We start from the raw sequence: 14584 nt of genomic DNA, 5'->3' as shown, positions 1-14584 counted from the left end.
CTTCAACCAAGGTCCACATGGCAGCCATTTAAGCCTTCCATCCTAAGGTCGACAACAGATCGGGTGTGGGGTTTTTTTTTTTGTTTTTTTTTTTCATAAAATGGTAATCTGTTTTCTCAAAGGGCTGGAGAGGGTGTTTCCTCAGACGGAACCAACCCTTCCTTGGGACCTAAATCTCATCCTGACAGGCCCGCCCTTCATCCCCCTAGTGACATGCCTGCTGTTGAACCTACAAGTGCCTTTTTAGCGGCTCTCACTTTAGCCAAGAGGGTTTTGGAAATCCGAGGCCTCACGTTGGAACCCCTTGTGTACAATCTTCTTCAAAGATAAAATGCAGCTGCACCCATGTTCAAAGTTCCTCTCAAAAGTGGTTTCATAATTCCACTTCAGTCAAGCAATTTTTATACCATTATTCTAGTTTTAAGTTGCATGCAGATAGGAAAGAACAGCGTCTTGGATGTTAGTTTGGCCCTGGTATTTTATATTCAAAGGACCAACCTGTTCTGCAGCTCGATTCAGGTGTTCATAGCGATAGCTGAGAGAATGAAAGGGCACCTCATCTCTGCCCAGAGGGTTTAGTCTTGGATTACTTTGTGTATCCAGGCATGTTTATGACCTCGCAGGAGACACTCCTCCATCTAACCTGACTGCTCACTACAAGATCGTAGGCCTCTTTGGACGCTTTCTTAGCTCAAGTCCCTATTCAAGATGTCTGCAGGGCAGCAACCTGATCCTTGGTGTTCACATTCTCCACACATTATGCCATTACGCTACAAGCCAGAGACGATGCCAACTTTGGCCACACAGTGTTACAGGCAGCTTGTCCTTGAACTCTGAGCCCATCTCTTGTGCAACTGCTTGTGAGTCACCTATATTGGAATGGACAAGTACATGCACTCAAATAAAAAAATGGTTATTAACGCTTCTGTAATGGTGGTTCTTTGAGATGTGTTGCACATGTCCATTCCCAGAGCTGTCGGTTGTCCCCACTCTTGGAGTTGTCAGTAAGAAGAAACTGAAGGGGAGCAAACTCTATGGAGCCCCTTATGCTGGTGCTATGAGCATATGACATGATGGAGTACTGGAGCCGACCCCACGGATACCAGTATGGGAAAAAATTCTAGCAATTGTGGGTGGATCACGCACACACCTATATTGGAATGGACATGTGCAACACCTCTCGAAATACAACAGATACAGAAAGGTTAGTAAGTGTTTTTTTCCAACTGAAGTTGATTCAATAACAAACGCTTTTAAGCTCGACAGTTATAAAACAGTGCAGATAATGCATTTTTTACCATTTTATGGAACTATTTTCCAGGTGTACATGATTGTTTGGTTATATTTGGGTAACTTGGGTTTAAAACTGCATATTTGCATTTGATGTTGGCTTTCATCAGGGTATTAGGTTTTTGAAGGAGGAATATGCTGGTTGGAACAAGTACAGTTTGGATTTTTCATCTTTTCTAGTAATTGTTTTTTACATTGTAGATTTGGATGGAGAATATTTGTGTTTAGCTTATTTGTTCTGTTCACGTATACAGCTTAATACACAAGAGAAAGAAGGATGAAAATGTCTGGAAGGTTTATTTTTCAGCTAGGGTAACTATAAATGAAGAAATGCATGCATCAAGGATGGTAGGGAAATCTTTAATGCAAATAGGACCTTCTAAACTGTAATTTCCTGTCCTATACTAAAACTATTTCCACTGTCTCTTTAGCTGCTTGCTGCATTGCAGCTATTCTACCCTGAAATGGATAGCACTTTCCATGGACTGCCCAAATATATATTTCTTCATACTTTAGTAGCAGTTTTACTGTGTAAATCTATTTTTTAGTTTACTACAAATTGTATTTTAAGATTGCTTCTGTACAGCTGGAAATATACTTAGAAAGCCCTAGTAGATGGCAAATGTCATTCCTGTCATAGAGAAACCATCTGTAATGCCACAAGAAGGCCAAGCTACTGGAAACAGGAGATTAGCTTGTTATGCAACATTTATTTTTATTAATGGCATGATGCGTCATGTCATTACAGCCAACCTTAATTAATGTTTGGTTATAATGTCACTGTTTCAAAATATATTTGTTTGTGAAATCTTGAGGTAATTTGGGTGTGTTGTATTTCTTAATATTAGGCAGTGTTAAGTAGTTAAAGTAGTCCACTAGAAATACCATTTTAAACAACTGAATTTAATCAAATAGTTGTCTGGATCCCAAATCACTGAAGTTCTATTGCTACAAATGGCAGTTCATTTTATGTTCTCTAACTTTAAGGCATACATTTTATGGCCAGTAGGGGGAGGCACTGGCTCCTCTTATTTCTCAACATAAGTTTACCATGTTCCCATTTAACTTGAATTACAGAAATGCTTTCTGCATTTATACTGTTCTGTTTACTGAGTTGGAAGGAATCTTGTATCTCCTTAACTTTACCACCTTGTTGTGTTTCACTTGAACAGTAAGTGTATATTATGTGAACTAGCTGTTAACGGCATCTGAAACTATTATGACAGGTTTCAGAGTAGCAGCCGTGTTAGTCGGTATTCGCAAGAAGAAAAGGAGTACTTGTGGCACCTTAAAGAATAACAAATTTATTTGAGCATAAGCTTTCGTGAGCTACAGCTCACTTCATCGGATGCATTGAGCTGTAGCTCACGAAAGCTTATGCTCAAATAAATTTGTTAGTCTCTAAGGTGCCACAAGTACTCCTTTTCTTTTTGAAACTATTATCTTACTCTGACTGCAGTGAATATGTTCAGTCTTTCATTTTTCTAAAAAAAACTTCTTAAACAAATGACACAGTAGATGTGCAAACATGACCAATACTTAGGTCCATAGTTATCAGTTAATATTGGTGTGACATGTGGGGGAGAGAGGAAGCAATGTGGAGTTGCATTTTAATTTATAGATATGTCATATGGATATTTAGGGAACTTCAATATTGAACTTTTCTGATTTGAGTTAATGAAATTTAGCTTTAAAGGCAAATGAAGTGATATATATATTTATCTAGGATGTTACTGTGTACAAAACTTAATTTTCATAAAATTATTTTAAGTCTTTTACCAATAAAGCATTTACAGTACAACCTCAGTTACAAATAACAGAGTTACAAACTGACCTCACCTGGAACTGGAAGTACTCAATCAGGCAGCAGAGACTACCCCCGCTCCCACCCCCACCCCACCCCAAAAAAGCAAATGCTGCTTAGTGCAGTACTGCGTTAAACATAAACTACTTAAAAAAAAAAAAAAAAAAAAAGAAAGGTAAAACATTTTTGGCAAGGTAAGGAAATTTTCTGTGCTTGTTTCATTTAAATTAAGATGGTTAAAAGCAGCATTTTTCTTCTGCATAGTAATTTTTCAAAGCTGTATAAAGTCAATGTTCAGTTGTCAACTTTTAAAAGAAGAATCATAACTTTTTGTTCAGAGTTACAAACAACCTCCATTCCTGATATATTCGTAACTCTGAGGTTCTACTGTGTAATTGATTTATTTAAAAGAAAACAATAATCTCCCCATTAAATTCTTAGAAGTAGCGTGAGTATCAGTTTTTGTAAGAGCACTCTGTTTTATCTTCATCAGTCGAGAGTACAGCATATGCTTGGAAAACTGACAAATTGCTGAAGCCTGGTTAAATTTGTAAATGTGAAAGTTGTTCAGGCATATTTTTTAAAAAAGTATAAATCTCAAGTACTTAAGACATTCTCTAACTTCATGAATAAAATTTGGAAGTGTTTTCCTTTATGAATTTTAAGTTAGTTCTCAGCTCATACATTTGTTCTTTGAGGAAAAACACTAGTTATACATTATAGTTATAAATACGACATTCCATATTTTAACAGTATCATATGTCAGAAATGAAATTAATGTGATGTGCTCACTGTGACGTCCCTTTGAAGTCAAAGGCCAAATTCCTATTGACTTGAATGATGTAAGATTATGCTCTGTTGTTTATAAAGTAAGTCATGTATGTCATAGAAGTGTAAGAATTGTTTCACCTTCCAAGGTGAGTTACCCAAAACACTGATACTTGCTTAATTAGTGGGGTGAGGAGAGGGGTCAGATATTTTGTTAACTATACCCAGGGTGAGGTTTAACCAGTTATTAAACTGTGGGGGAAAAAAATTGAACATTGAGTTCATGATGAGGAATATTAATGCATAGCATGGAAATGCAATGACTGTCCTTTGTTCCCCTTTACCTTCTTCATTTAGGAGAGAGAACAGGAAACCATTCTGTAAATGCCAGCCAATGAGTCACTTTAGTATACTGTGGTAGAAACCTTGTAGATAAATATGATGCAGAAATCCATTTGCTTATTAAACAAAATTGCTTTGTTTAAAATTGGTTAAAATGTTAAAACAATTTTTAGTGTTTCTAGCTGTGTTGTCTAGAGGTGGTATTGGAATAAATATAGTTAATGTCAACTTTCAGATTCTTAGCACTCCAGTTGTCTACAACATATAATTTGGCAGAAGAGTAATGGTATATAGTACTTCAGTGTGGAAGAGTTGTAAATGACGACATCCTGCTGATTCTTGATGGTTTCAAAAAAGAGGAATGTACTTGAGCTATGCTTTTTTTCCCCCCCATCCCGCCCAGCATTAGAAGTAGGGTAAGCTGGAGGATGACAGTTCTGCTTTACAACAACTTCCAAGGTTTCAGAATTTGTTTTTGTTCTTCATTGGAATGAAAATAAACTGTTGAAAGTTTTCACAAAATGGAATTGTGTTGACACATCAGTTTTCAGATAGAAATGGCCAAGTTTTCAATTTAGGTCTCCCTCTGTCTGGTCAGAAGTGACCAGAGTGCCCTGGACCACAGAAACATTCCCTCTGAAAACTTAAACTTTAAGGCCAGAAGGGATCATCATGACCTCCTGCACGTTGCAGAACACAAAACCTCACCCACCCATTCCTATAATTGATCCTATCTCTGGCTGATTTACTGAAGCCCTTAAATCATGGTTTGAAGACTTCAAGTTACAGAGAATCCACCATTTACTTTAGTTTACACCTACAAGTGACCTGTACCCCATGCTGCAGAGGAAGGCGAACCCCCCCCCCCTCCACCCCACCCCCCGGGGTCTCTGCCAATCTGACCTAGGGGAAATTTCTGACCCTCAATATGGTGATGAGTTAGACCCTCGGCATTTGGGCAAGACCCACCAGCCAGATACCTGGGAAAGAATTCTCTGTAGAAACTTAGAGCCCTGCCTATCTACTGTCCCATCACTAGCTATTGGAGATGTTTGCTGCTAGCAGTCACAGATGACTACCTACAGTGGCACGTAGCCATTATCATGCTATCCCCTCCAAAATAATATATCTAAATTTCAGCAAGGCTTTTGACACTGTCCCATTTGACATTCTGATTAATAAGCTGGAGAAATGCAGGGTTGGCAGAACTACCATTAAGTGAATCCATAATTGGTAAACAACTGCAAACAAAGAGTGTATTAATGGATTGAGGTCAGATTGGAGGGAGGTCTCAAGTGGGGTTCCACAGGAATCTGTCGTAGGTCCAGTGTTGTTTAACATATTTATTAATGACCTAGATGTAGGAATAGAGAGCATACTGATCAAATTTGCAGATGAGAAAAAGCTGGGAAGGGGGTTACTAACACTTTTGAGGATAAAGCTAAAATTCAGAGGCATCTTGATATACTGAAGAACTGGGCTATAGGCAACAAAGTGAAATTCAAGGAATTCAACAAAGACAAATGTAAGGTGCTACACTTAGGGAAGAAAAACCAAATGCACAAATATAGAATAGGGGATAACTGGCTTGGCAGCAGCACTGCTGAAAAGGATCTGGGAGGAGTGGTGGATCACTACCTCAGCATGTGTCAGCAATGTGATGTTGCCAAAAAAGCAAATGCAATTTTAGGTTACATTAGCAGAGGCATAGCATGCATGTCACAGGAGGTGATAATATCGCTCTACTCGGTGCTGATTAGGCCTTAGCTGGAATACTGTATCCAATTTTGGTCACCAGTATATAGAAAGGATGTAGAGAAACTGCAAAGGATCAGGCGAGCAATAAAGATCAAAGAGATGAAATGCAAGCCATGTGAGCAAAGGCTGAAGGAATTGGGTATGTTTAGTTAGGAAAATAGGAGATTAAGGGGGGACATGATAGTGGTCTTCAAATACTTGAAAGGCTGCCATTAAAAAAGATGGAGAAAAATTGTTCTTTCTTGCCACAGAGGGCAGGACAAGAGGCAGTGGGTTCAAACTACAGCATAGCAGATTTAGATTAAATCTCAAAAAAAACCTTTCTAACTCTAAGACAATGGAACGGACTACCTAGGAAGGTTGTGGAAACTCCTTCACTGAAGGTTTTCAAAAGGAGGCTGGATAGCCGTCTTTCTTGGATGATTCACCACAACAAATCCTGCATCTTGGCAGGAGGTTAGACTAGATGATCCTTGTGGTCCCTTCTAACCCTATGATTCTATGAAAAACTTATCAAACTCAGTCTTAAACCAGTTAGGGATTTTTTGCTCACTGCTCCCATTGGAAGGCTGTTCCAGAACTTCACTCCTTTGATGGTTAGAAATCTTTGTCCAATTTCAAGTCTAAACTTAGATTCATAGATACTAAGGTCAGAAGGGACCATTCTGATCATCTAGTCCAACCTCCTGCACAACACAGGCCACAGTATCTCACCCACCCACTCCTACGAAAAACCTTACCTATGTCTGAGCTATTGAAGTCCTCAAATCGAGGTTTAAAGACTTCAAAGAGCAGAGAATCCTCCCTCAAGTGACCCGTGCCCCATGCTACAGAGGAAGGCGAAAAATCTCCAGGGACTCTTCCAATCTGCCCTGGAGGAAAATTCCTTCCCGACCCCAAATATGGCGATCAGCTAAACCCTGAGCATATGGGCAAGATTCACCAGCCAGATACTACAGAAAATTTTTGTTGATGGCCAGCTTATAACAATATATATATTGTTCTTGTGTCAACATTGGCACTTAAATAACTCCTCTCCCTCCCTGTTATTTATCCCTTTGATGTATTTATAGAGAGCATTCATATGTCCCCTCAGCCTTCTTGTGGTTAAGCTAAACAAGCTGAGCTCTTTGAGTCTCCTTTTGAAAGGTAGGTTTTCTATTCCTCGGAGCATCCTAGTAGCCCTTCTCTGCACTTGTTGCAGTTTGAATTAATCTTTTCTTAAAAATTGGGGATAAGAATTTCACACAGTCGTCCACCTGATGTCTCACTAGTGCCTTGTATAATGGTACTAACACTTCCCTGTCTACTTGGAAATACCTTGCCTGATGTATGCTAGGGACTGCATTGGTCTTTTTCACAGCTGCATCACATTCGCGACTCATAGTCATACTGTGATCAACCAGTACACCCAGGTCTGTCTTCTCTGACTCTTCCAATTGATGTGTCCCCAGCGTATAGCAAAAATTCTTGTTGTTAGTCCCTAAGTTTGTGACCTTGCATATTGCACTATTAAATTTCAGCACATTTCTATTACTCTACTTTACAAGGTCATTCAGATTTTCTTGTACGATATTCTGGTCCTCCTCCATATTGGCATTACCTCCCCGCTTTGTGTCATCTGCAGATTTTATTCATGCAGCCCCACTTCTTGTTCCAAGATCAGTAATAAAAATGTTAAATAAGATTGGTCCCAATACCAATTCGTGAGGAACTCCACTAGTGTAACCTTCCTTCAGCCTGAGTGTTTACCTTGCACTATGACCTGTTGTAGTCTCCCCTTTAACCAGTTTCTTATTCACTTTTCAGTTCTCATCGTAATCCCTATCTTCTCCAATTTAACTAATTTACTATGTGGAACAGTATCAAATGCCTTACTGAAATCCAGGTAGATTAGCTCTACTGCATTTCCTTTGTCTAAAAAATAAATTAATCAAATGTGATGTTTCAGCTTCAAAACAGCATATTTAGATAAAAATACATTTGAGAATTCCAATCAGCTGTAATTAGAAGATAGCTTGCAACCTTGCTTTAATTGGAAAAAGTATTGCTGAAGGTTTTTGCCCCACTTCTGCTGGAAAATTGTAACAAGAATTGTAAAAAATAGCAAGCTAAAACCAATTATATTTATAAAATATTCCCAATTAGAACTTCTCCTTCATGTCCAGGTTTTCAGTGCCATGTTGCTGAATCTTCAACCTGTACTGCTTCAGGGAGGCAGAACAGAGTTGTCCATAACTGGGAGGGCTGGGAAGCCGGGCTCCTCTGAAGACTTTCCAAATTGTTGTTCTGACTGCACAGAACAGGTTGGTGTGCAGCATATCCTGCTTCAGAGAGCTATATCGGTTAAGTAAAGGGAAAATGGTTGGGAATTTTGAGCCTTGGCACTCATTAGGGATCCCAATTTGGCTACAGATTTTATTTTAGTGGTCTGGGTTGCTGTGTTTTGTCTGGGCTTGGGGAGGATGGCGAGGATAATACTTCCTTTATTTCATAAATCAGTTAATTTTAAATGCAAAATGTGTTTTTGATAATCTTACTTCTTCTTATGTATCCAGCATAATTTTAACTAATAAAAATGAATTTAAATGGCTGTTTTATGCATTTTTAAATGAAATCCAGTTTTCATTCAAATAGAGCTTGACATAAACCACATATAATAATTCAGTAAATTGAATATGGTCAGTGATGAATTTTTAATATAAAAAAGTAAAAATTAAGAATATGAAAATTGTATATAATTGCTTAAATGAATGTGTATAGATATAATGACAGGTTCAGAGTGGCAACCATGTTAGTCTGTATCCGCAAAAAGAAAAGGAGTACTTGTGGTACCTTAGAGACGAACAAATTTATTTGAGCATAAGCTTTCATGAGCCAGAGCTCACTTCATCGGCTTTCGTTCAGCTGTAGCTCATGAAAGCTTATGCTCAAATAAATTTGTTAGTCTCTAAGGTGCCCCAAGTACTCCTTTTCTTTTATAAATATAATGTAGTCTTCTGGTTAACAGAGAGACCAAATTTAGTGTAAAAGAGATGTATAGCTGCAAGTCAACATGTTTTCATGATTATTGACTTAACCATTCTTTAGGAAAACAATTGAAAAGTGGAAATGTAAAACAAGGTTAAATTATTTAAATTTAGGTTTCCTGGTTGCTGATTTAAAGCAAAACTGATGATTTAAATAACTGAACTTTAAAGTTGATTGATTTTAAGTTTAATTTATTCACTTAAAACTTTACGCATGAAAGAAGCAGTTTCGTGTAGGGTCGGAAAGTGTGTATGGGTACTAGGGTAGATATGTGGCAAGGCTGGGTTATAGCAGATTTGATCTCTGCCATACCTAATTCTACTCTATTTTTAGAGCTCTTCCTTTGTAGTTCTAAGTTGTTCTAATGACAAGCAGCTAAGAATCAGGGACCACAAACGTCTCCCTGATGACTCTCCATCTCCACTGTACCCAAGTTTTGTTCAGGTGGGGTGTTGAATTTACACGTAAATCTTTAGAGATGGACAATTTATATTCTCAAAGTATTTATTTGGCTAGTATTTCAGAAAATGTGAAGTAGTAAAGGCAGTAGTTCCTAAAGTGCTTGAGCCCATGGGACTCTATTTTTTTTTCAAATGCATTTATTTATTTATTTAAATCAAATTGAGCTGTCATGCCTCTCTTCCTTTTTAAACTTCATAGATTCCAAGGCCAGAAAGGAGCAAGTTATATCTGGCACTGATGTGATCATCTAGTCTGACTCCTGTATAACATAAAGACCTCAAAGCCACAGAATGCACTCAAAATAATTCCTAGAGCATATCATTTAGAAAAACATTCATCTTGATTTTGAAATTTCCTGTAATCATGACTTTTGGTGAATTGTTCCAATGGTTAACTACCTTCACCGATTTAAAAAAAAAATTGCACCTTATTTCCAATCTGAGTTTGTCTAGCTTCAACTTCCAGCCATTGGATTGTCTGCTACATTGAGGAGCCCATTATCAAATATTAGTTCCCTATGTAGGTAATTATGGACTATGATTAAGTCACAGCCTTTCTTTTTTAGCTTTCTTTCTTAGGGCTGGTCTATACTAATTCTGTAAGTCGATCTAAGTCACACTAGTTCAGTTACATAAATTAAGTAATTGAGTTTGACATAACATAGGTTGACTTAGAGTGGTGTCTACCCCGCACTGTGTTGACGAGAGACACTCTTCTGTTGACATAGCTTCCGCCTCTTGGGGAGGTGGAGTACAGCCATCGAAGGGAGAGCACTCTCCCATTGACTTACCGTGTCTTCACCAGAAGATCACAGCAGTGCTGATTTAGCTGGTAGACATGGCCTTAAGCTAAATAGTGTGAGCTCCTTGACTCCACTTTCTAATTATAAGGCATGCTTTCTAATCCTTATGTCATTCTCTGAATCTTCTCTGAACCCTCTTGAATTGTAGATACGAGAACTGGACACAGTACTCTAGGAATGCTCACACCAGTGCCAAATATAACTTGCTGCTACTTTGGAGAATTTAGATGAGCCGTTTTTTTTCCAGACTAGGCAGGTGCAAGTTGTTCTTGTAAACAGATCTTGATCAGCCTCTGAATAATTTCATATAATTTGCAGGGAAGGAAAAATAGGACAAAGTTTCTGTAAAAGTGTCTTCGATGATCTAATAGCATAGAAATGTTTAACTTCATGCCATTTGATGTATTTCAAAGGTAAAATCCTTTTCAGAAGGACTAGAGAAAATAATTGCAACTTCTATACAAAGTATGGCTATTCGCGAGACAATACTTTAAGATGCAGTCTATGTTCTTCTGCTGTGGTTAAAAAGGTCTTACTGTACTTTAAACGTTAGTGAACTCTACTGAAATATTTTGATCACAAAAGGATTACACTTCGCCTAATTTACAGAAAAAATTACCTAACACACTTTGTATTTTAATAAATATGAGAGTTAGTAATTAGGTACGTCATTTAGTTCTGAGTTTTTATAAACACTCTTTTCCAGTCTTGCCAAATTAAATTGTCGTGGTTCTATTAAGTGAGCACAAATATAAATTAAGATTTGAGTGGAAGGGTATTGTATTACTCTGTTACCACTTAACTTTTCTGCTTTAAATTTTTATATACAGAACACTGAGATTTTTGTAAAAGTTAGCATTCAAATTTGAATTTGTGGCAGGTGAGAGAGGGTAAAGAGTTGAGGGTTGGAGAGAGAGAGTGGAGTGAATAACAACTGAGTTTATCAACAAGAAGGGGTAAGTGGGGAAATGTGGGGGGCTAAGTGGTAGGAGTCATGGACATTGACTTACTGGAAGTATGGAGATGATGGGAGGGAAGTGGGTGATGTTTCAGGAGATGAGAGGGGGAACTTGGTTACAGAGAGATGAGAGAAGTAATATTTTGCAAAGACAGACTTGAGTGAATGGAATTATTGGTGGGTGGGAGGGTTGACCCAGGTTAAAGGTCAAACAAGGAAGTGAGACGGGAGACTCAGATGGGCTGCCAGCATGGAAGCTGCTGAGGATAATCATCAGCATTTGTGATGGAAGGGAGAGATAGATGTTAGTATTTGAGAAATAGATGAGTGTGAAGAAGTCAGGTGGGCAGGAGATAGGATGGAGTCACTGGGGCAAGTGGAGAGGTTAGAGAAGGAGAGCAGATGAGAAACTTATTCATCTGAGACTAAGGAGAAGGAGGAGAGGGTTGAAGCGGGAATGTCTCATCATATTTTGGTCCATGTTCTCTTGAAATAAATTGGCAAGATCTGTGCAGAGAGAAAAGAACAGAAAGGGGAGGGTTTGAGAGCATGTCAAAGGAGCAAATAGGCAGCTGGGTTGTGATCCTGAGATTCAATTCAGTTGTAGAAATACAGTTCTTTAGCTTGGAAGATGGCAGCACTGAAGGGCAGAAGTTGGTCCAGTCATGGGATTTTCACCAAACACGCTCTGCAGCAGAAGAACAGGAATGTAGGAAGTGGATGTTGGGGGTGAGCCACAGCTTGATGGAGTTGGAAGGCGGACCTCACAATAAAAGAGAGGAATAGACATGTCAAGTGTGGAGGGGAGTGAGGAATGGAGAGAATCAACAACCATATCAATGGAAGAAAAGGGAAGAGAGGACTGAAAACAGATGAGAAATCCTGAATGCTGATAGACTAAAAGTCATGGGAAGGCCAAGAGACAGGGCACGAGGGAGGGGGCTCATGGTTGATGTTGAAGAGAACGGGTGATGGTCAGAGATGGGGAAATGAGCAACAGCAAGATCAAAGAGAGGGTTAAGACCAAGTCAGATGAATGGCTCTTTGGCAGAGTTTAACAAGGGCTACAAGTCAAATTAAGACTATAGGGCAAGGAAACATGCAGCTAAGGGGTCAGATGGGTCATCAACATGGAAGTTGATGCTGCTGAGGCCGATTGGGGGTGGTTGTGAGGAGAGGAACTGAGAGATCCAGGAGTTGAAATCAGAGAGGACAGCTGATGGGGAGGGATTGAGTGGATAGTAGATGACGACAAGATGGAATGGGAAGAAGAATTGGATGTAGTGCTGTTCAGAAGAAAGAGTGGGAAGGAGGTGGAGTGGGAGGGATTTGGAAACAGCAGGAGTTGGAGAGCAGAAGCCCCACACTCCCACTACAGTCTGATCCAGGGCATGGAGTATGAGAGAAGGAGATGCTTTATAAGAGAGGGCATCTGCAGAGGCAATATCAGACAAAGGGATCCAGATCTCTTTGAGAGCAAGGGCCTGGTGGGAGCAAGATATGAAGTCATGGATGAGGTGGGGTTTTTTTTTTGTTTTTTTTTTTTTAAAGAAATCGTAGTAGACATCTCAGAGACTGCAAGAGAAATGCAAGGGGGAAGGAGGATGGGTGTGAGGTTACGAACAGAGGCAGGAGAGGGGCAGATGTGGTGGAGAGGGTGGGGAATGAGGCAATGTCACCAGAGGTTAGGAAGAGGTGGGAGAGGGTGTGGATATGGCATCTAGATTTGTGCTGGTGGGTCATCAGAGCCATGGGTGAGTGGTAGATGGACAAGGGCGAATACACACAAACACAAAAAGCAGGGAAATGATTTGAAGGTACATTAGTAGGTACCCTTAGGTAGCTGGAGTGCATGGCCTCTCAGGCCAGGAAATACGGCCAGGCTGACCCACTTGAAAGATCTAAGTACAGTGGGGCACTCCAGGATGGGTACTGGTCTCTGGCACTGGCAGAAGCTCCCCCTGAGGTAGCTGGACTGTGGTGTGGTGATTTTCATTGAGATTGAGCAGGTATTTCAGATTAATTTACTGAAATTCTTGTATTTAATTTTATTATCTATACTGTACAAAATGCAATTGTTTATATATAAAATAATATTTTGTTTTGTGTTATCTAATTTCCCCAGGTATATGTGGAATTTGATGACCTTGAATGGGAAAAACGAGAGTGGGTTAAGGTTTATGAAGATTTTGCAGCCTTCTTGGTGGAGTACCAGCTGGTCTGGGCAAAAAGAAAGGACCCTAGCCAGACTCAGGGATCAAAGATCAAACAAATTCAATGGCCTGCATTGGTAAGATATTTGAACAGTGTCATTTTTAAGCTGTTAAACACAGAATGTTACTAGGAAATTGTTTAATTTCATTGTAATTACCTTGATGTTGGAAGTTAGTTTTCTTGTCTGTCAGTCTTGACTCCGCTGGTCGAGCAAGCTCATGTGAAAGGATGGGAATTCCGTGATACTAGTCACTCATTTTAATTTAATTTTTGAGGTGATGCAGACCGTGATAAACTTAATATCTCCTAGTGATACAGTAAAACTGATCACACCTCTTACAGACAAAGCAGTTTGTGTTAATTAACCTAATAGCACTATGTTGCACTGGTATAGGGAGATTGGAGTTGGGTTAACAACTTGCATCCCAGAGCTTGTGACTACGGAGGGCTGAGGAGGCAGTGTAATTCTAATGGAAATAGCAGCATACCTAGGAGTTGCATGAAGGTTCAGAGAGATGATGTGTGAGTACAGACTCATTGAATCAGTGATAAAATAGTCAGTTGCATTTTCTCTGAGGTGAGAACTGTATCCCTCTGGATATCTGCAGTGACACTCACATGCTGAAGCAGATGAGAGGGTTAAAGATGGCTTTTTCGCCCTGTTTACTTAGGAAGCTATTCTTGTTGCTGACAGGTCCTGGGTAGTCCTAGGCTGTGGTGATGATCTGATGAGGCCATCTAAAAAAGGGACGGACATGGATCCGTGTCTTCCTCAGAGAATCTACTAGCACAGCCAGGATCTTCCTAAAGATCCAAGTTGAGTCCGATTGGGAGAATCTCTTGTATTGAAAACGTTTTCCATTGTAATAGAAGTGTAGAAATCTCCTGTAACTTCTCAGACTGGAGTGTGAAAGGAGAACTTCAACAAGTGTATCAATACCATGAGTCTTGAGGATGCTTAGCCATGATATGATGATGATTTTAGTGTCTCCATCTGGAATGTCAGTCTCATGGTGAAATTGTTGAATAACCTGTGATCTAAGATGGCCTCCAAATCCCCGTTTTTCTGTGGAATCATAATGAATATGTTCTATAAAACCTTTGTGTTGATGGGGCAGGCTCTATTATCTCCGTATTGATGAGGTGAGAAATTCTT

General features: G+C 39.3%; 1 protein-coding gene across 3 annotated transcripts in view; it reads left to right on the top strand.

Annotated features, from left to right (window-relative positions):
* The window catches only part of JMJD1C (jumonji domain containing 1C), a 322463-nt gene that overhangs the window by 91777 nt on the left and 216102 nt on the right, over positions 1-14584 (top strand). For all 3 annotated transcript variants that reach the window (XM_038409078.2, XM_043519474.1, XM_043519475.1), the window contains exon 2: positions 13340-13504. In XM_038409078.2, the coding sequence (XP_038265006.1) occupies positions 13340-13504 (165 nt within the window). The remainder of the gene's footprint in view (positions 1-13339; positions 13505-14584) is intronic.

The sequence above is a fragment of the Dermochelys coriacea genome, chromosome 7 (assembly GCF_009764565.3).
Source record: "Dermochelys coriacea isolate rDerCor1 chromosome 7, rDerCor1.pri.v4, whole genome shotgun sequence".
In the NCBI taxonomy this organism is placed as follows: Eukaryota; Metazoa; Chordata; order Testudines; family Dermochelyidae; genus Dermochelys; species Dermochelys coriacea.
Note: the sequence above shows the minus strand (reverse complement) of the source record. Positions and strands in the feature narration are given on the sequence as shown.